The sequence below is a fragment of the Festucalex cinctus genome, chromosome 8 (genome assembly GCF_051991245.1).
Source record: "Festucalex cinctus isolate MCC-2025b chromosome 8, RoL_Fcin_1.0, whole genome shotgun sequence".
Taxonomy (NCBI): Eukaryota; Metazoa; Chordata; class Actinopteri; order Syngnathiformes; family Syngnathidae; genus Festucalex; species Festucalex cinctus.
Window position 1 is genome coordinate 141,086 of NC_135418.1, and position 23,702 is coordinate 164,787.

Below are 23,702 nucleotides of genomic sequence, written 5' to 3' on the forward strand. Positions count from 1 at the left end.
ATAATGAAATATGCTGTTTGCTACCCACTTCCACATTGTGCTTTACAGTATCTTAACATTTTAGAAATGTCTATTGCATCAATACAAAATAAATAAATATTGACTCTGAAAATGATTTGCAAACTTCCCTAATCACAAAACAAGTAATTGCTCAGGACAACTCAAAAAATACTCTTCTGTGATCAGATAAGAGCCCTGACTGGAAGGTAACAGAAGAAGTCATTTTGCTCTTTCCTAACTAGACCATCATTGTGGCAATAAATTGCATCGAGTGGAAGTATTTGTTAAAATCCCTAAACCCAAGGACACATACCATTGAACTACATGCAAAGGATAATTTCTGAAATCTTGGAATGCCTGCAATGTATTTCTGTTCATTGTTCTAGCAACCTGATAACTGATATAGCAAAGTGTGACATGTTTTATTAAAATACTTTTAGCAGGATATGTACACTTTAATATCTCAAAGTTACAAAGTATAAGGACAGACAGAAATGCATTTGTGTGATATTGGTCTTGGAAAGTGAAAAATGTAAAAAAAAATTATTTCCCATCTCATCTTGTTTTTTTTTCTCACTGTTAACTTTAATGTGGAAAAACGGAAGGTGGGACCCAGTTCATGCCTTTCCAGTCACAGTTTGCTGCATGCTACAGGAGGAGTTTTCCATTTCGATGGATCTTTAAAATCTTTCCAAGTCTCTGTTTTGCTGTTGCCATGCCTTTCTTTAGCCGCTTAGCTGTAAAGAGATTAAGATGAGACAATCATATTAGTCTACTTAAGTCATCTCCATTTATATTGCTCTTTTAAACAGCCACAGCTGTCACAAATCACTTGAAGAATACATAAAACATTAACAACTAGAGCTGCGAGCAGCTATAAAGGGCCCTCGCAACCCGGGCCACGTTGGGGTATATGCAAGTCGGGGGACTTGCACGTTGGGGTACTGTTAAATAGACAAGGACCATGGAAAATAGAAATGCATTTGCCGTGCCTTGTGTGTAAAAAGGTGCAGTAAAAGGCCAAAAATGATGCACAATTCCCAAAATAAATTCAAAAGTGTGGACTTTCTGATGTGTGTGCAAAGTTTCATGAAAAGTCGCTCGTTTGATATTCAAAACCAGCATCTGTTTATTTGAAAACATTGCATGGCACAGAGATGGTGTGTGATCAAATAAAAAGCTTTTTGATGACTCTTAATGTGGTGTCGCTGTGCAACACATATGTATTCATGACATAGTGAAGTATTGTGACAGTTTTGTAGGGTCCAGCAAACAGTAAATGTGTGACAGTTATTCAAGAAAAAATGTAGCTTTGAAGCAGGCTAACCAATGACATCATCTAAAGGGGAAAAAAGCACATGAGCAAGCATAGGTATAAGTAGAGGAGAAAAAGAGATGAAAGAAGTGCGAGAGATGGAACAGGAGAGGAATGCAGCTGTTTATGTATAGCTGTTGTAACAGGACAGATTAAATAACACTTTAACCTGGGGTTAACAGCGCCCTAGGACAGATAAACTCTTTAGTGTAAAAGTTTTCTGGGACAGATGAATCCCTTGGGGTCAAAGAGTTTGGGTTAGCACATAGTCTGTCTTAGGATAATGTAACCCCCATGGATGAATTAGTCCTAGGACGCTTTGACCTGCGGGCTAAAACTTCAGGGGGGTTAACCTGTCCTGTTATATTGTGATCATCGTCTTCGTGCATGTCCTCAGTGGCTTCTTCTGTCTGTGTGGCAGCATTTGATACATCTGTAGAACAAAAAAGAATGAAGAATCATGTTAGATCTGTGAAGTTTGGTTGTCTTAGGTGTAGTTTACAGAACAGTCGTGTGCATATTTTTAGCATGGTAGTGTCTTAATACAAATGCATATTATGTAATGCACTGTATATGGATATTACAGATGTAATATTTGACGGTGATCTTATATTCATAGTTTTTGCCCGTTAATAAATAATATAGCTAGTAAGTAATAAGACACGCAAAAATGGTATAGTTGAATCCTCTGGGTCAAAAAGCAATGTTTTAGGATTGTGTGATGAAATGATGAATAAAAGTAAGGATACGACAGGTACATAAATGGTTATGTAAGTGTAAAATTTGGCATGGTGTGTCCAGATACATGCAGGATAAGTATAAAATATTATGGTGTGTGATTGATTTTTTCTTAGTAAAAATTAGTATTGTAAAGGTCAAGTCACAGTATGTCCAAAAATATTTTTTTTAAAAATCTATGGTATAGAAACATCATAATCAGGGGCAAAGACATAAACATAATAATAGTAATTAATAATGATAGAATTTAAATACAATCTTTTCCATGAATATGTCAGTTATTTTGAGAAGATACAGAAAAAAAAGAACTTTGAAGTGTCTATCAGTGGATGAAAGAGGGCAAGATCACAGCATAGCTACATGATATCAGTCACATTTGAAAGTAATCAAGTGTAGTATGTATTCACACTATATACATTGAGAAATTGCGGCTCAATAATCAGTCAGTGTTTTAGTTAACAGTCCAATGTTACCTTCAAGATATTCCTAACAGAAAAAAAGGAACGTGCATTAACAAAAAAATGTAAAAATGTCCATTGTCAAACATGTCATTCATTATACACAATGTGTAGGATGAGGATGCTTGCTGTGTTAGTGTTTGTGTGTCTTCCATGTCATATAGCTTACCATCACGGACAAATGCATCACATGCATCCTTTATATCCAATGCAGTCTGGAGTTCTTTCACAAGCTTGGTTTTGAAGTCTATCTGTTTTTCAAGCGCTCGATTGACTCGAGTCACATGGACTAGTTGGTTCATTTGGGAATGAAGATCAAGGCTGCGCTGGTATAAGTCGTTGCGACTGAAAGCATGATCAATGCATGCATACTGTAATGACAAAGCATTCAATGAAAATCAGTCATGTTAGATTCCATGATTCTAAATAGCAGAGGTAACGTGTTGGTGCAAAACGTTGTGGTCGTGTTGCATGTTACTCAATGGCTGTGTGTGTCAAAACGAGTTTATTTGAAAGAATATACAAATATATACACACGGACATATATATTTATACAGTATAACAGTACCGCATGTATTGGTTTTAAGGAAAGAGTTGAAAAGCAGTGTTCAGAAAAAAGCATAAGACGCACAAAGTACCATTTCACTACATGTAATAAGTTGTCAAGTAGACATGTGAATTAAGTGGTTAAGATAGTGGCTACTGTGCAAGTAAGCTTCAATTGTCTCTAAAAGGTTAGCATATGTGTTCTACATGATATCAATGGCTAGACGTGCTCGAGGAGAAACATTACAAACAGAAAAACACACTAAAGGTGCCTTTAACAAACCTGTTAATAAATGAGAACTTAATACATATATGTATGGCATACTGTATATGATTGAGAAAGTTGTCCTGTTTAGTTTATGTATTGTATACTTACGGAAAAAAGTTGGCAATCTTTGCGTATGGAGATGATTAGAGGGTCTTTATCAAAAGAGAATTTGCTTGTTGATTTGTTCATGTTCTGTAGAAAAGCAAAGGAGTAGAAATAAATACAGTATCATACTTCATAAACATACAAGAAATTTGTAGCTGTATTAACCATTGTTGGTATTTGAAGTGATAATTTAGGAATAGAAGTGTAGTGATTGCAGAATTTATAGAGTGCTTACCTTGTATGACTTTGTAGATGGAAATGTCTTTTGTTGAAAGAGCTCTTTGTTGTCTACTATATATGCAAGGACAAGCATAAGTAGGTGTGGTTATGAAGTACTTGACCATTGAAATAAAGCAGTGGTATCAAATGTATGGACCGTGGTTTGGCTCAGGCCTGCAAAGGGGTTTAATGTGGCACAAGAGATAATCTTGTAAGGTACAAAAAATAATAATAATATAATAGGTATGCCTCTGAGTTTTCACAAATCTAGGTCAAGTCAAGTCATCTTTAGTTATTTTGCGCTTGAATCATCCAATCGGAAATGCTCCATAAAAAATGTATAGAGGGTGCGATTTATTGCAAATTGCACAAGAAATCTCTAAAAATTCATGTTAATGACAAGTCTGATGTGTGTGCAAAGTTTCACGAGTTTTCACACATGTATAGATAAAAAAAAACAAAGCAGCACTTTACTTGGCAACCAATGCATCGCTATAGCAGCAGCGTGCGACAAAATAAAAAACTTTCGATAAATTTGCATCTTAAACATCTTAAGATGAAACACACCAAGTTTGAACACGGTCGGATGAATTTTGTAGGAGGAGTTAAAATATGACCCCTAAAAAAGGCCACAAAAAAAGGCTACAAATCCCATCATAAATCAAAATGGCGGACTTCCTGTTTGGTTTAGCACATGGTTCCAAGAGACTTTTTTGTACATCGTGGGCTCTTATGTATGCCTCTAAATTATCATAGCGCTAGGTGAAACGTACAACCGGGAATGCTTCGTTAAAGAGGAGTTTTTTAGCTCAAAATGTGATGCCCGGCCCCTACGGGACTTCCTGTTGGGTTTAGCACATGGCACCAAGAGACTTTTTTGTACATCGTGGGCTGTTACATTTGTCTCCAAATTTTCGTAGCTCTAGCTGCTTCGTACAACTGGGAATGCTTCATTAAGAAGTAATTTTTTCCTTTGCAAACTGTGCATGCCACGGCAACAGCGTGCGACAAAATAAAAAGCTTTCAATAACTTTTCATCTTCAACATCTTAAGATGAATCACACCAAGTTTGGAGATGATCGGATAAACTCTGTAGGAGGAGTTCGTTAAAATAAGACCCCTATGAAATGGCCCAAAAAATGGCAACACGTTCCAAAGTAAATCAAAATGGGGGACTTCCTGTTCGGTTTAGCATATGGTTCAAAAAGAGTTTTTTGTACCTTGAGGGCTGTTACATATGTCTTCAAATATTGGTAACTCTAGGTGAAATGTACAGCCGGGAATGCTTCATTAAGTTAGAATTTTGAAACACAAAATTTGATGCCTCGCCTCTGGCGGACTTCCTGTTAGGTTTAGCATATGGCACCAACAGGCTTTTTTGTAGATCATAGTCTGTTACATATGTGTACCAATTTTCGTAGCTCTAGATTAAACGTACCACCGGCAATGCTTCGTTAAGTAAGAATTTTGAAACTGTAAATTTGATGCCCCGCCACCGTCATATAGTATGTCAAAAACTTTAGATTTTTTACCATGATGTTGTCCCAGGTGTTGAGATGGTACAGCCCAAGTTTGAAGTCAATCGGGTTAACCGTGTAGGAGAAGCGGGCAAAAGTATGACCCCTGTAAATGTGCAAAAATGGGCCAAAATTGGACATTCAAATACTCATACCTCACTTCCTGTCTATTTTAGGGTACACAAATCAAAGAGGTTTTTGTTCATCTGGATGTGCTACAGGTGCCACACAATTTTCGTAGCCATAGGACAATCGTAGCGGGACAGGGATCCGTTAAACCTATGTAGGTGGCGCTACAGAGCCATTTTTCTGTTATCATGTATGGCGACTTTAAAATATCAAATTTTTCGCCAGACCCGATCTGCGTGTAAAGTTTGGTGAGTTTTCGTTCATGTTTAGTGCCTCAAAAATGTGGTTGTTTGCGGAAAAGAATAATAACAAAGAAAAAGAAGAAGAAGAAGAAGAAGAAGAAGAATAACTAGAGCTGCGAGCAGCTATAAAGGGCCCTCGCAACCCGGGCCACGTTGGGGTATTTGCACGTCGGGGTACTGGCATGTTGGGGTACTGTCAAATAGGAAACCATCTAAATTTTAAACGTTTTTGCCATGCTTTGTGTTTGTAAAGTTTCATGGAAAGGCCAAAAATGATGCACAATTAACAAAATAAAATCAAAATGGATTGGCACATGGCTATATAGAATACTTTTTGAATATATTAGGCATGCCTGCCAATATTCACACATCTAGCTGAATCATATAATCGGAAAGACTTCATAAAAATGTCTAGAGGGCGCTATTGAAGCATTTATTGCAAATTTAATAAGAAATCTCTAAAATATTCATGCTTATGACAAGCCTGATGTGTGTGTAAAGTTTCATGAGTTTTTGCACATGTTTAGACCAAAAAAAAAAAGCAGCATTTTACTTGGCAAACAATGCATCGCCATGAAACGGCGTGCGACAAAATAAATAACTTTCGATAACTTTGTATCTTAAACATCTTAAGATGAAGCACACCAAGTTTGAAGACAGTCGGATAAATTTTGTAGGAGGAGTTCGTTAAAATATGACCCCTAAAAAAGGCCACCAAAAATGGCTACAAATCCCAACGTAAATCAAAATGGTGGACTTCCTGATTGGTTTAGCATATGGCTCCAAGAGACTTTTTTGTACATCCTGAGCTCTTATGTTTGCCTGCAAATTATCATAGCTTTAGGTGAAACGTACAACCGGGAATGCTTCGTTAAAGAGGAGTTTTTTCCTCAAAATGTGATGACCGGCCCCTACGGGACTTCCTGTTGGGTTTAGCACATGGCACCAAGAGACTTTTTTGTACATCGTGGGCTGTTAAATTTGTCTCCAAATTTTCGTAGCTCTAGCTGCTTCGTACAACTGGGAATGCTTCATTAAGAGGGAATTTTTTCCTTTGCAAACTGTGCATGCCACGGCAACAGCGTGCGACGAAATAAAAAGCTTTCAATAACTTTTCATCTTCAACATTTTAAGATGAATCACACCAAGTTTGGAGATGATCGGATAAACTCTGTAGGAGGAGTTCGTTAAAATAAGACCCCTATGAAATGGCCCAAAAAATGGCAACACGTTCCAAAGTAAATCAAAATGGCGGACTTCCTGTTCGGTTTAGCATATGGTTCAAAATGAGTTTTTTGTACCTTGAGGGCTGTTACATATGTCTTCAAATGTTGGTAACTCTAGTTGAAATGTACAGCCGGGAATGCTTCATTAAATAAGAATTTTGAAACACAAAATTTGATGCCTCGCCTCTGGCGGACTTCCTGTTAGGTTTAGCATATGGCACCAACAGGCTTTTTTGTAGATCATAGTCTGTTACATATGTGTACCAATTTTCGTGGCTCTCAATTAAACGTACCACCGGCAATGCTTTGTTAAGTAAGAATTTTGAAACTGTAAATTTGATGCCCCGCCACCGTCATATAGTATGTCAAAAACTTTAGATTTTTTACCATGATGTTGTCCCAGGTGTTGAGATGGTACAGCCCAAGTTTGAAGTCAATCGGGTTAACCGTGTAGGAGAAGCGGGCAAAAGTATGACCCCTGTAAATGTGCAAAAATGGGCCAAAATTGGACATTCAAATACTCATACCTCACTCCCTGTCTATTTTAGGGTACACATATCAAAGAGGTTTTTGTTCATCTGGATGTGCTACAGGTGCCACACAATTTTCGTAGCCATAGGACAATTGTAGCGGGACAGGGATCCGTTAAACCTATGTAGGTGGCGCTACAGAGCCATTTTTCTGTTATCATGTATGGCGACTTTAAAATATCAAATTTTTCGCCAGGCCCGATCTGCGTGTAAAGTTTGGTGAGTTTTCGTTCATGTTTAGTGCCTCAAAAATGTGGTTGTTTGCGGAAAAGAATAATAACAAAGAAAAAGAAGAAGAAGAAGAATAATAACTAGAGCTGCGAGCAGCTATAAAGGGCCCTCGCAACCCGGGCCACGTTGGGGTACTTGCACGTTGGGGTACTGGCACGTTGGGGTACTGTCAAATAGGACAAGGACCATCTAAAATGTTTTTGACAAGCCTTGTGTGTGCAAAGTTTAATTAAAACGCAAAATATTGTGCACAATTCCCAAAATAAATTCAAAATGGCGGACTTCCTTTTAGGTTTAGCATACGGCTACAGAATACTTTTTGTAGGGCTTAAGCTAATAGGTATGCCTCCCAGTTTTCACAAATCTAGGTCAAGTCATCTTTAGTTGTGTATCGCTTGAATCATACAATTGGAAATGCTCCATAAAAATGCATAGAGGGCGCTATTGAGCACAACGTTGGGTTACTTGCACGTCGGGGTACTGGCACGTTGGGGTACTGTTACATGGAACAAGGACCATTTAAAATGTTAGTTTTTTCCATGCCTTGTCTGTGCAAAGTTTCATGAAAAAGGCCAAAAATGATGTATAATTCCCAAAATAAAATCAAAATAGCGGTCTTCCTCTTTGGTTTGGCAAATGGCTACATAATACTTTTTTGTAGGTCTAGCAAAATCATACAATCGGAAATGCTTCGTAAAAATGTCTAGAGGGCGCTATTTATTGCAAATTGCACAATAAATCTCTGAAAATTCATGTTCATGACAAGTCTGATGTGTTTGCAAAGTTTCATGAGTTTTCATGTGTATAAAAAAAAAAAAAGCAGCACTTGACAAACAATGCATTGCTATGGCAACAGCGTGTTACAAAATAAAAAACTTTCGATTACTTTGCATCTTAAACATCTTAAGATGAAACACACCAAGTTTGAAGACAGTCGGATAAATTTTGTAGGAGGGGTTCGTTAAAATATGACCCCTGAAAAAGGCCACAAAAAATGGCAACAAATCCCATCATAAATCAAAATGGCAGACTTCCTGTTTGGTTTAGCACATGGTTCCAAGAGACTTTTTTTTGTACATCATGGGCTCTTATGTATGCCTGCAAATTATCATAGCGCTAGGTGAAACGTACAACCGGGAATGCTTCGTTAAAGAGGAGTTTTTTAGCTCAAAATGTGATGCCCGGCCCCTGGGGGACTTCCTGTTGGGTTTAGCACATGGCACCAAGAGACTTTTTTGTACATCCTGGGCTGTTACATATGTCTACAATTTTTCGTCGCTCTAGCTGCTTCGTACAACTGGGAATGCTTCATTAAGAAGGATTTTTTTCCTTTGCAAAAAGTGCATGCCACGACAACAGCGTGTGATGAAATAAAAAACTTTCAATCACTTTTCATTTTCAACATCTTAAGATGAATCACACCAAGTTTGAAGATGATCGGATAAACTCTGTAGGAGGAGTTTGTTAAAATATGACCCCTATGAAATGGCCAAAAAAAATGGCAACACATTCCAAAGTAAATCAAAATGGCGGACGCCCTGTTAGGCTTGTCTGTGCAAAGTTTAATGAGAAAGGCCAAAAATGATGTATAATTCCCAAAATAAAATCAAAATAGCGGACTTCCTCTTTGGTTTGGCAAATGGCTACATAATACTTTTTTGTAGGTCTAGCATAATCATACAATCGGAAATGCTTCATAAAAATGTCTAGAGGGCGCTATTTATTGCAAATTGCACAATAAATCTCTAAAAATTCATGTTCATGACAAGTCTGATGTGTTTGCAAAGTTTCATGAGTTTTCATGTGTATAAAAAAAAAAAAAAAAAGCAGCACTTGACAACTGTTACATGGAACAAGGACCATTTAAAATGTTAGTTTTTTCCATGCCTTGTCTGTGCAAAGTTTAATGAAAAAGGCCAAAAATGATGTATAATTCCCAAAATAAAATCAAAATAGCGGACTTCCTCTTTGGTTTGGCAAATGGCTACATAATACTTTTTTGTAGGTCTAGCATAATCATACAATCGGAAAGGCTTCATAAAAATGTCTAGAGGGCGCTATTTATTGCAAATTGCACAATAAATCTCTGAAAATTCATGTTCATGACGAGTCTGATGTGTTTGCAAAGTTTCATGAGTTTTCATGTGTATAAAAAAAAAAAGCAGCACTTGACAAACAATGCATTGCTATGGCAACAGCGTGTTACAAAATAAAAAACTTTCGATTACTTTGCATCTTAAACATCTTAAGATGAAACACACCAAGTTTGAAGACAGTCGGATAAATTTTGTAGGAGGGGTTCGTTAAAATATGACCCCTGAAAAAGGCCACAAAAAATGGCAACAAATCCCATCATAAATCAAAATGGCAGACTTCCTGTTTGGTTTAGCACATGGTTCCAAGAGACTTTTTTGTACATCGTGGGCTCTTATGTATGCCTGCAAATTATCATAGCGCTAGGTGAAACGTACAACCGGGAATGCTTTGTTAAAGAGGAATTTTTTAGCTCAAAATGTGATGCCCGGCCCCTGGGGGACTTCCTGTTGCGTTTAGCACATGGCACCAAGAGACATTTTTGTACATCCTGGGCTGTTACATATGTCTACAATTTTTCGTCGCTCTAGCTGCTTCGTACAACTGGGAATGCTTCATTAAGAAGGATTTTTTTCCTTTGCAAAAAGTGCATGCCACGATAACAGCGTGTGACGAAATAAAAAACTTTCAATAACTTTTCATTTTCAACATCTTAAGATGAATCACACCAAGTTTGAAGATGATCGGATAAACTCTGTAGGAGCAGTTTGTTAAAATATGACTCCTATGAAATGGCCAAAAAAAAATGGCAACACATTCCAAAGTAAATCAAAATGGCGGACGTCCTGTTAGGTTTAGCATAAGGTTCAAAAAGAGTTTTTTGTACCTCGAGGGCTGTTATATACCTCTACAAATTTTGGTAACTCTAGGTGAAACGTACAGCCGGGTATGCTTTGTTAAAGAGGAGTTTTTTTTAGCTCAAAATGTGATGCCCGGCCCCTGGGGGACTTCCTGTTGGGTTTAGCACAGGGCACCAAGAGACTTTTTTGTACATCTTGGGCTGTTACATATGTCTACAAATTTTCGTAGCTCTAGCTGCTTCGTACAACTGGCAATGCTTCTTTAAGGATACTTTTTTTCCTTTGCAAACAGTGCATGCCATGACAACAGCGTGCGACGAAATACAAAGCTTTCAATAACTTTTCATCTTCAACATCTTAAGATGAATCACACCAAGTTTGAAGATGATCGGATAAACACTGTAGGAGGAGTTCGTTAAAATAAGACCCCAATGAAATGGCCAAAAAAATGGCAACACGTTCCAAAATAAATCAAAATGGTGGACTTCCTGTTAGGTTTAGCATATGGTTCAAAAAGAGTTTTTTGTAGGTCATAGTCTGTTACATATGTGTACCAATTTTCGTAGCTCTAGATTAAACGTACAACCGGCAATGCCTCGTGAAGTAAGAATTTTTAAACTCTAAATTTGATGCGCCGCCGCTGTCATATAGTATATCAAAAACTTTTCATTTTTCACAATGATGTTGTCCCAGGTGTTGAGATGGTACATCCCAAGTTTGAAGTCAATCGGGTTAACCGTGTAGGAGAAGCGGGCAAAAGTATGACCCCTGTAAATATGCAAAACTGGGCCAAAATTGGACATTTAAATACTCATACCTCACTTTCTGTCTATTTTAGGGTACACACTTCAAAGAGGTTTTTGTTCATTGGGATGTGCTACAGGTGCCACACAATTTTCATAGCCGTCGGACAATCGTAGCAGGACAGGGATCCGTTTAACCTATGTAGGGGGCGCTAAGGAGCCATTTTTCTGTTATCATGTATGGCGACTTTAAAATATCAAATTTTTCGCCAGGCCTGATGTGCGTGTAAAGTTTGGTGAGTTTTCGGTCACGTTTAGTGTCTCAAAAATGCGATTGTTTGCGGAGAAGAATAATAATAAGAATAATAATAATAAGAAGAATTCCTACAAAAACAATAGGGCCTCGCAGCGGCACCGCCGCCGCCGCTGCTCGGGCCCTAATAAGAATTCCTTCAGGAACAATAGGGACCTCGCAGCGGTCGCTGCTCGGGCCCTAATAAGAATTCCTTCAGGAACAATAGGGACCTCGCAGCGGTCGCTGCTCGGGCCCTAATAATGTATTATTGTTACATTGTACATTGTAACAAACATCTTTTTTTCCATTCCTATATAGACTTTGATGTTTTCAGCTGTTATAGATGAAAGCGGGGGATATTAGACAAATTTTGCCGCGTGCATGTGCATCACATCTTTTAAATGCATTAAATCATCAGATAACATCATGTAATTGTTTTAAAAAAAATAAAAAATAAATAAATTAATTAATTAATTCATTCATTCATTCATTCATTCATTAAGAGCTTGTTTTTTTTATCAACTTTGGACACTCTTTTACATTACACTAAATACTGATGAATGACAATAAATTACCTACTTGCTAAATGATGCCTTTTGCTACATTATATCGTGTAGTATTCTTAATATGGCAGTTAGTTTGACTCCCTGCTCCTCATTACCTCACTTCACCTCGACCTCATCTTGTTACCTCGCCTTGTCCTTGGATTTGTTCTAAGTAATTTGTCTTTTACTTATGGATTTTTGTGTGCGCTTTTTGTTTTCATTTTGAACCCTTGCCCTTTTGGTAAATGTTTTCTGTTTCTGTTTATACTTTTTCCACTTTTTCAATTCGTACCCGAACAGTCTGACCAGATGGATATTCAATATTTTTCAATTTGCAGTTCAGATTCTGTCGTAATATAATTCAATTATATTTAATAATTTATAAGCTACTCATTTTCAAGGATTCCTGGCAGAAATTCAAGATTGTTGATTTTTTTTAAATTGAAAGAAATTCAACAGGTAGCATTGAAAGTGTCTTTTTTTTTTTTTTTTTAATTGTGGCTATGAAAAACTTCACTTTCCATGGCCTGTGACTGCATCACAGGTTGATCTCAATTGCCCATCTCATTTGTCTCTAACTGCATAGGTGAGTGTTTGTGTTAGTTCTACTAACAAAACCTCCGTGTCTATGTATAGTGTTCAAATAATTAATCACATTTATGTACATAAAATGGTTTATGCTAACCTATGTAAGCTATATAATTTTAAACTTTGTTACTTTTTTTCCCATCAATATATTTATCTATATTTTAAACATTTTCAACTGCACATGAATGTGCAGGATAACACAACATCTCTCAGACACAAAAGACAATTGTAGTAAAAAAAAACAAAAAGTGACATTGTACATTATTGACACAATAACTGAAATTTTCTCCTGATCATTCAAGTAGGTCAAGGCATCCAGAATCAGTTTTGGACATCCTCTTCGATGTCTGTCAAGTCGGTGTGTTGGGCAAAGAGCATAAATGGTCTCCAAATACTTTCAAACAAGTCCTTTTTCCTTTTTAGTCGATATATGATGCACTCGAATGGAAGTGTCGCTAACATTTGTTTAGTCCACTGCCCAACCTTTGGCCTTTTCTCATTCTTCCAGTGCAATGCAATCAACCTTTTTGCTTGTAATACACACATATCCATGAAAATCTGCTCATTTTTTGTAAACCTTATGTGTTTGGGAAATAAGCCTAAAATTAGAAGTGAAGGTTCTTGTGGTAAATCCTTAAAGATAATATCTTTCACAACTTTCTTTATTTCCATCCAAAATCTTTTAATTTCCCTACATTCCCCAACACAATGGAATAAAGTTCCCTTTTCTTCCCCACATTTTATACACGTATCTGAAATATTTGGATTGTAATTTTACAGGAATAATGTACACATGCATCAGCCATTTGTATTGTAACAATCGTAATTGTGAATAAATAGTTTGCTTATGAGCTTTTCTACAAGCTGATTCCCATTCTTCCAATGACAAATTCAGTTTAAAATCTTTCTTCCAAGCTTCTAATTTCAAGGTTGAATTATCTGAGGAATAGGTCAGCATTTTGTAAAATCGTGCGATGGCTCCCTTTTTTAAATTATTTTTACTAATCACTTCTTCTAGCTTTGACATGGGAGGTTTTGTTAAATTATTTTGCTTCTCTCCAATATAACTTCGAAGTTGCAAATATTTGAAAAAATATTTCCTCTCTATATTGTACTTAAACATAACTATATCAAATGACATCATATAATCTGACCCTGTTGGATATAAATCCTGAATTTTCTCCAGTCCCTTTAGAGCCCATTGCTTAAACACAGCATCAGCCCTTCCAGGGCCAAAGTCCTGATTTCCCCAAATAGGTGTTAGTGGTGACAAAACACCCAGCTCTTTAGTAAACCTCTTAACATCATACCATACCTTAACCATTTTTCTATCTATTGGATTACCTGTTTCCTTAATCAAATTCTTTTCATTATCAGAAAAAAATAAACAGAGGCATTGAGGGGACGAAGGCATTCCATTCCATTTCTGTCCATTGAGGGACATCTGTCTTATTAAAATAGTACCTTATAGTTCTAAGATGAGCTGCCCAATAATACCATAGTATGTTTGGACACCCCAGACCTCCTTCATTGTAGGGCAAGTGAAGAAGGGTCTGTTACAATTCTTATGGGCAAATAAAAGTCCTAGACTAAGGCTCTATTCTAGGACTTTTATTTGCCCATAAGAATTCAAATAGTAATTGTTTTATTTGTTTAAACCAGTCAGTAAGGGTGGCATGGGAATATTCTGAAAAACATAATGCTTTCGGTAGTGTAGTCATTTTGTAAATATTGATTCTACCAACCAGTGATAAGGGAAGAAGCATCCATCTATTTGACATTACTTGTGATTTCTTCTGTGTTTGATAATTACGCTGAACAATCAGGCCTAGATTTGAAAGAATCTGTAAGAATCTGTAAGGTAACAACTGCGGGTGGATTCTCTCTCTATTCTTTGTTTAGCAACAGTATAGAAGATTTAAATCTATTAACAACATACATTGAAATATGACCAAACTCATCAATTGAATTTTCAAAGAAGGAATAGACAAATGTAATCGTGAAAGATATAGTATTACGTCATCCGCATATAATGAAATTCTATGTTGCACATGACCAATTGTGATTCCTGTTATATCTACATGTGACTGTAGAGCTATAGCAAGTGGTTCAATTGCCAAAGTGAAGAGCAAAGGGGATAACGGGCATCCTTGGCGGCATCCACGTCTAATTAGAATTGGTTTAGATACATTTTTAATTTGTTAAGATTTCTGCGGTAGGGTGTAGATACAACAGCCTCACTCATTTCTGAAATATTGGTCCAAAACCAAAGCGTGTCAATACATTGAAAAGATACGGCCACTCCACCCTATCAAACACTTTATCTGCATCCAGGGAAAGGAGGGCCGAATCTGAAGTGTTATCTAATCCTTGAATAACATTGAGGACCCTCCTCACGTTGTGCAACCCTTGATGCCCCAAAACAAAACCATTTTGATCTCTATGAATGATTGATGGGAGAATGTCATGTAGACGAGTTGCTTATAATTTACAGAGTATCTTTAAATCTGAGTGTAGCAGACTTATTGGCCACATGTTCTCACATTTGTTACTAGTTTTTCCCAGCTTAGGCAATAGTATAATTAATGCGCTGGTCATTGATTTGGGGAGTGTACCGTTCCTAAATGCTTCCTGTAACATTTCTAAAATTGGATTAGCTAACTAGTCCTGATTTTTTTTTATAGAAGTCTGTTGGAAATCCATCGGATCCAGCCCTTTTTCCTATGGTCATACAATCTATTACTTTAAGAATTTTCTCTTTGCTAATCTTAGCATCTTAGCAAGTGTTGGCTAATTTCAGGCGTAATGTTCGGTATATTCATATTATCAAGGAAAACATTTTGTGAGTTATCAACTAGATGGCTTTGTGATTCATAAAGTTTTTCATAGTAATTTCTGAATTCTTTATTAATCTCTATCGGGTCCACTACTGTCTCCCCATTTACATTTACTATTGAAGTTATGTTCTTCTGTGCTTCGAGTTGTTTAATTTGCCATGCATAACAGTAGTATATTAGAAGCTGCCCGTTCTGCTGATTTTTTATTATACTGTGCTTTTAACAGCAACAGCTTTTTCTACTAATAAATTGGGTTCTGAGAATACCAGCTCCTAAAGCTTTTTTATTTTTTTCCTTCTAATTGTTGTCTTTTCCTGCATTGCTGCTTTGATTTCGAAGACGTATAAGAAATATGACCCCTAATATAAAGGCTTAAAGGCTTCCCACCTAATACAAGCGGTAGTTTGTGTTGTATTTATACTGAAGTATTCATCAATTTTACTCCCTACATATCCTACAAAAACCTCATCCTTGAGCCATCTTTGGTGTTGACACCATCTAGAAGGGTCCACCAATAAATCTTTATGAACGTATTTTATATTACATGAGGCATGGTCTGAAATTGTAATACTATCATAAGAACAATCCACCATATTGGGAATCAGGCTTGTCGAGATCAGAAAGTAATCTAAGCTAGAATATGTGCTGAACGTACAAGAGTATATGTTACACGAGTGGGATTAAAGTGACGATAAATATCTACCATCTGAAACTCCTTCATAAAATCTTGAATAATTACTGTGCTTTTTTGATGAGTTTGGTCAATTCCAGTTGATCAGTCTAGGACAGGGTTAAGCACACAGTTCCAATCGCCACCTATGATGTTTCTTCCTGGGAGAGAGGAAATAGTCAGAAAAAGAATAAAAAAAATAAAAAAAATCATCATCTGTATTTGGCCTGTATACGTTCACCAAGTTCAGTGTTTCATGTAAGAATAGATCCCTGGATTATCAGATACCTCCCAAATTTGTCTTTTATAACATTTGCTACCTGGAAAGGTATTGATTTATGAATAAGTGTAATAACACCTTGAGCTCTCGGGGTAAATGAAGATGCATAAAGAGACCCTTAATATTACCCTCTTCAAGAGTGGTCTCTTGTGAAAAAAAAAACAAAAAACTATTTTAAAGCCTAGATCTTTTAATTTATTCACAATCTGTTTAATCTTTGCATCTTTTTGTAGGCCCCTACAATTCCAGGAGGTATATTTTAATCTCATTTTTTTTTTGTCATCTAAATAAAATAAAATAACTTATTACACAGTACAAATGTCTGAGAGGTGACAAACGTTAACAGCAATAGAACACCAAAAAAGAAACAAAAAAAATTACAAACAACAAAATAACAACCCACCCATTCCCAGCTATCTGGGTTTTCCCCTGTAGAGCTCTGCTTCCAACTGCTAACATCAACAGATCAATGGATCTACTCTATTGGCAATATTAAATCAATCTGCTGTTCTCCTGCTACACAATTTACCCACGTATCCTTTATAAAACATTGTTTGCCCCTTTTAAACCTAATAAGCCTAACCCTTATATCAATCTACACCATTGTCTCATAATGTTGTAGCATATAAACTTCATTTTATTTTATTTTTTTTAAGTTACTCAAAATAACAACAATATATACTATCAACAACAAAACCCATCTACTAGTAAACCTGTTTCTTCTGATACAAAAATCTTAGACAATGCTTTTTTTTCTTTTTTTTTAAAACCCAAAATAGCAGTAATTTATATTGTCAACAACAAAACCCATCTGCAAGTCAACCCGTTTCTTCTGTGTCCATCTGGATCTTCTGGACAAAAATCTTGGCCTCTGCTGGGGAAGTGAACTTGTGGACTTTCTCCTTGTGTGTCAGCACCAATGTAGCTGGTGAGAGTATGCCATGCCTCACCCCAAGTTTACGCAGTTGATCGGCGAACTGCTTACGCCGTCTGTGCACCACCGTCGCGACATCGATGTAGTACCTCACTCGCTGATTCTTGTAGTAAACATCCTTCTTTGTCTTCGCTGCTTGAAACACTATCTATTTCTGCTTATAGTTGAGAAATCTCATTATTACCGTTCTCGATGGAGCACCGGAATCTCTCTTTGGTCCGACGCAGTGTGCCCTTTCCAAAATAATTTCATACTTGTGAAGTACTCATGCAAATCTCGGTTAAAAAAAAAGAAAAAAAGAAAAAAGAGGGAGCAAGGGAGGCGCGACACTTCGCACTTGTGCGTGAAGCATACTTCTCCTTCACTCTCTACTTCTCTTCTCCAACATGCAAAGCACGGCAGAAGAATTGATTGTACACGGTAGGCGACAACCGAGAGCGAATTACGCGTCGCCTCCCATGTCAAACTGGACACACGGGAAGCGACAAGCAGTTGCTATGGAGGCAGATACTAACGTCATCCTCTAGCGTGGCTTGTTTTGATTGGCTATTAAATTGGAGAGAATCATAGTAAAGGGACGTTCCACTAGTTCGAGGATGAAGATTCACAATACATTACTGGAATATTACTTAACTATTGTTGCTAAGTGTCCTGTTCACGTCACGGAAATCGTTGCGTGAAGTGTCATATAAAACTAGATGGTGAGACCCTGCTAAAATTAAATCCTCCCATTTTGCCGTGTATCGCACTGTCTAGCATGCCCCGCGTTCATTGGCTCATCAATGAAACCTTCGCTGATTGGTTGAAGCCTCAGCGACAGCCTCGGCGACGGGACAAAAGTTGAACATGGTTTATTTATTTTTTATTTTTTAATTTGTTAATGCCTTTATTAATTTCAATATCAACACCCAAACCAACCCACTGAGCACATAGAACAGAACCGTGCTGTCGCGACATGTTTCAACTTTCTAGTATCGCGTCGCGGACCTACGCGTGCGTGTATGCGCGCGATTTTTTACATGCACAAACGTCGCGTGTTGCCGAGGGGGAGGAGGGGAGGCCATTTTTGCCTCGTCGCCTTGCTTCCATAGGAAATGAATGGAGAGCGAGCGACGTCGCCTCCCGTGTGGTGAGCCCCTGAGCCAGCGAGCAGCGGTGAGCATGAATGGCTAGCAACAAGCTACACTACACTCGCTACACTGAGAGGAGAGCAATAAAGAAGTGCAAGCGAGGGGTGTAACCACTACAAATACTTTTCACCATCTAAACAGTGCCACAAATTTAAGTATAAAGTGTGTGTAGCTGCATGCTGCAGGAGCTCCAATCGTAAACCGTCAGTTAGGGTTTGTCATATTTTGTGCTTTTGTAATTATCCTTATTTGCATCTGTTAATTTCTCAGAAAGTGGAAGATATACTGTAATTTTATTTCAGTAAACCATTTATAGTTAACACTGTATATGTGTGTACTTTTCTCGTGAATAGAGCTCAGAAAAAGATCGGCTGATTATAGTTTAGAGGTTATTTTTAAGATATATTTTTATTTAACTGTGCACCTTGTTGAATTGAGTGGATTGAGTAGGGTCAGATGGAAAGCCATATCATGTAAAATGAGATAACAAATTAATGGGCTAGACTCAATTCTTAGTTAGAGACCAATTGGTGTCTGTAGGACCGATAAATCATTCTTTGGCCTCTGGGTGTAGTTCCTCAAAGTAACCACCAGATGCCGCCAAACCTGTACAACTAAGCCACCCACTCAGCATTGCCCGGACATTCCATATAAGATACAAATTGAGTGTAAATAAATGATATCCTGAATTAAGTAATAATACACAACACAATCTATATTCGACAATTGTTAACCTGATTTATGGATCAATGTTTACAGCACATTGAAAGCCAACTATGAAGTTTTGCTGTCTTTCTTTTTCTTTTCTTTTATTTTATTTACAAGCGATACTGTCTTTTATCGCTGATAATATTGCTGTAACTTCATTGAAAAGATTATCTGTATGTATTGTTTGATTTAACAAAGATATATACAAGATGTGCAACAGAGATTAGAATTAACCTGTTAAATTCAAGCTGAGAGAATTTGGGATTTAACATGTCATGTATATACATGTTATTCATGCTTGCTTAATTAATATATCTATGATGTTATTTATTTTAACGTTTATTATTGTCGAATAGAGCTAAGACCTTGACATATTTTCATGTATGACTCATATTTTCATTCAACGTTGTGTGTTCATGACTCATGGGTAAAGTATGTATGACTCATATTTTCATTCAACGTTGTGTATCCATGACACATTTGTAAAGAATGTATGACTTCATGGCTCGTCTGTGGAAAATTACTGAGAATGAGTCCCAACAAGTGCGCTTTGATATTTTTGGAGGCGGAAGGACATTCACCGGAAAAAGTCAGTGGTCTGACCCAAGGGGATAAAAAGCCGTCACCAGCTGCGATCGACGCCCTTTTTTCTTCACCCTGCGATGTGGTCTGGACAGAGTGTATTCCCGAAGAAGGATTATAGCTGCCTGGGACTTTGGATTTTTTACGAAGGACTTGGACCAGCCGTGAATGGAATTATCTTCAATAATTGGTAATGTACAAATCTTTTAGCAATAATGATGTATAATAGGAAGATATGAATGACTAATCGCGTGTTAGGGTAGGGGCCATTTAATACACTCTCATATCTTTAAAATTATTTTTGCCAAAAACATCTTATTGTCAATCAGGTCTTAAGCTTTTCCGAGAAATGATCAATCTTAGAAAGCTTATTGTAAAAGGCTTATATTATTCTTAATCTTCTGTTTTTATTTTATTTTATTTTGATTGAAGTTTTATCATTAAATGTGATTTTTATGATTTATATTGGTTATCTTATTATTGTCAATAAAATTGTTTAAAAGATAATTTTTGAATCAATCATTTTATTGTTTTGTTTTAATCTTTATTTTATTTAGTTTTGATTTTATTTTATTTTTGGACGTTTTATAAGTCCTTATTATTTGTCTTTGATTTGATTTGATTTTTGGACGTTTTATAAGTCCTTATTATTTGTCTTTGATTTTATTTTTATTTTTGGACGTTTTATAAGTCATTATTTGTCTTTGATTTTATTTTTATTTTTGGACGTTTTATAAGTCCTTATTATTTGTCTTTGATTTTATTTTTATTTTTGGACGTTTTATAAGTCCTTATTATTTGTCTTTGATTTTATTTTTATTTTTGGTCGTTTTATAAGACCTTATTATTTGTCTTTGATTTTATTTTTATTTTTGGACGTTTTATAAGTCCTTATTATTTGTCTTTGATTTTATTTTTATTTTTGGTCGTTTTATAAGACCTTATTATTTGTCTTTGATTTTATTTTTATTTTTGGACGTTTTATAAGTCCTTATTATTTGTCTTTGATTTTATTTTTATTTTTGGACGTTTTATAAGTCCTTATTATTTGTCTTTGATTTTATTGTATTTTTTTTGGACATTTTATAAGTCCGCATCAATATTATTTTTTCCCTCTTCGAGGAGGACAACAGCAACGGACGTTTGGGAAAAGGTAAGTGCACTCGAATAACATCTAATGAGTGTCTCCATCTGTATTAATAAAGTCAAATACTCCAGCTTGATATGTAACAAATCCGTATGATTCTAACAAGGATTATTAAATGACTAGGTCAATAACAAATGCAAACAACTTAGAAAAGTGGAGCTGCCAATTTAAGTGAGGTGTTCAGATTATCCTTCCTGGGCTCTTGTGTGTGTGGTTACTCACTCAGGATTGATAGGTGGATGGAAACGGATTGGCCTCATGATAAGAAGACAGTGAACAAACCTAGGTGAATCCACTTTGATATATCGGCTTATCTAATTCCCGTCTCCTCACGCTGACGCCTTAGAGCTGGTGAGGAAAAAGGGGAATTTCTAACCCTTTAATTGGAGAGTCGATCAGGACATATTTCCCGATTTAAGTCCTGCGGGTAAGCGGAAGTTGACATGTGGCGCCCAGACGTGGGGCTCGATTGACTCATTTTTGTCAAAATCGGGATCGATCGAGGCCCAAACCGGAACCCGAGTGAGCGCGGCTCTGAGCGAAGGGCACAGTGCTTGGAGCTGATAGCGAACTCGCTGATAAATTGTCATGTCATACGACCCTGAGCTAACACATAATAGTCTCTTTGATGAATAGTGTTTCATGGAAAAGAGCTTCTTTAATTGTGAAAATCTAGTGTGATTTTTGAGTTGAAGTTGATTGGACTATTTTGTGTTAAAGAAACGGTGACTGGCTCCCCCAGGAGACTTGCACTCTAAAAGAGGTTGAGTGTGAGAAGGCCATTCAAAGTGAATGGGCTTTAACAGCGACCTGCTGCTCTGGTCAGCTGTGAAGGTACTGATAGTGTACTTGGCAGAGCGCGCTGCGCCGCGCTTTCCTGAGGGAGGGGCTGAGTCAAGGGGTGGTTCAGGCCAGTCCACAAAAAGAAGGAGGGCTTGAACAGTTAGAGTTAATGTTGAGAGGCTGCTCGGAGAGAGGCAGTCTCTTTTAGACTTGTGATGTTAAACTATGGTTTGCGCTATTTAGGCTTGCCAGATTGGGTGCGGTTGCCCATTTTATTGGTTTGTTATCTCAGGTATCCATTTGTAGCAAAACTACCATACTCTTTGCTTAGTTATTGCGGGGTGCCTGAAGATATTTATAGTCCCTTATCTTGGATAGCGGACTCAGTGTCAGAGGCTGACGCTGCAAACCTAACCCGGATTCCCTGTCTCTTGCCTTTTCTCCTGGAGTTTTTGAAAAAATTTTACGTTTTCGGTTCCCGACAGGAGTGTCCATTGGCACAAGAAGAAAGTCGTCGAGAACCAAGGAGAAAAGGTAGGGGTTTCCACTAGACTAATGTTCTAGTGGAAGAAGCCTTTTTCGGTTCCTGACAGGAGTGTCCATTGGCACAAGAAGAAAGTTGTCGAGAACCAAGGAGAAAAGGTAGGGGTTTCCACTAGACTAATGTTCTAGTGGAAGCAGCCTTTTTCGGTTCCCTGACAGGAGTGTCCATTGGCACAAGAAGAAAGTCGTCGAGAACCAAGGAGAAAAGGTAGGGGTTTCCACTAGACTAATGTTCTAGTGGAAGCAGCCTTTTTCGGTTCCCTGACAGGAGTGTCCATTGGCACAAGAAGAAAGTCGTCGAGAACCAAGGAGAAAAGGTAGGGGTTTCCACTAGACTAATGTTCTAGTGGAAGCAGCCTTTTTCGGTTCCTGACAGGAGTGTCCATTGGCACAAGAAGAAAGTCGTCGAGAACCAAGGAGAAAAGGTAGGGGTTTCCACTAGACTAATGTTCTAGTGGAAGCAGCCTTTTTCGGTTCCTGACAGGAGTGTCCATTGGCACAAGAAGAAAGTCGTCGAGAACCAAGGAGAAAAGGTAGGGGTTTCCACTAGACTAATGTTCTAGTGGAAGCAGCCTTTTTCGGTTCCTGACAGGAGTGTCCATTGGCACAAGAAGAAAGTCGTCGAGAACCAAGGGGAGAAGGTAGGTGTTTCCACTAGACTAATGTTCTAGTGGAGGCAGCCTTTTTCGGTTCCTAGCAGACGTGTCCATTGGAACAAGAAGACATCCAGATCCCGGAGAAGAGAAGCGGGAAGGATTACAACCGACCCAAAAGGACAACACACCCCACCGTTTGAGAGAGGATATCCGCCGACGAGTAAAGGTAGGAAACCCGAAGGCGGTAGTCCCGATAGAGGTAGAGGCAACGTACACGGGTACGGAGCTGAGTAACCAGGAGCTAAAGTACGTCCCTGAACCCAAAGCGCGCGGGGAAGGCTTCGGAAATAAGAAAGCAAAGCGGGCTATAGAACACGCTTGTGAAGTAATGGAAAGAATAATAGGGAGAAATGGGAGGGGAAAGCCCCCCAGCCCTACAGAGAGGGTAGCAGGTTTAATGCCTGCACCCCATCCTCTAGAACAACCAGATATACCAGTAGTGGTTATGCTACTGGGCGAGGGTGTAGATCGATGGCCACCAGGAGCAAGAAGGCACCTGGAAGTAAACAACCCTTCAATCCGTCCTGCCGACCTCGCAGCTGAGGTGGAAAGGTCGGTGAAGGAAACAGGAGTGTTCGTGACTGAATTTCCCGAAATAATGGGCATAGCAACAGTAGTGGTAAACCACCCCCAAGAGGGATGCACCTCTGGGACGGTGGGCCTTTGGGTCCACTGGTGGACTGTGTTGTTGGATGTGTATAACGTAGTGGAAGTAACTAGCACCGGAGTCCAGTGGGACTCTACGATTAAATCCCTCACCGATAAAATGCATATAAGGGTGGAATTAGCAAATCCCAAGGGGGCTGAAGAATTAAGCTTCAACCTCTGGGAGCAGTCGGGATT

General features: G+C 37.8%; 1 protein-coding gene across 13 annotated transcripts in view; it reads right to left on the reverse strand.

Annotated features, from left to right (window-relative positions):
• Positions 1–403: 403 nt before the first annotated feature.
• phf2 (PHD finger protein 2) overlaps positions 404–23,702 on the reverse strand; it is a 628,982-nt gene continuing 605,683 nt past the window's right edge. For 12 of the 13 annotated variants that reach the window (XM_077530649.1, XM_077530645.1, XM_077530648.1 and 9 more), the window contains one exon: positions 404–737. In XM_077530649.1, the coding sequence (XP_077386775.1) occupies positions 649–737 (89 nt within the window). In that variant the 3' untranslated portion in view covers positions 404–648. Of the gene's footprint in view, positions 738–1,104; positions 1,749–2,680; positions 2,883–3,433; positions 3,518–3,665; positions 3,824–23,702 lie in introns of those variants that run through there. The other variant, XR_013284755.1, reaches the window with a different exon arrangement.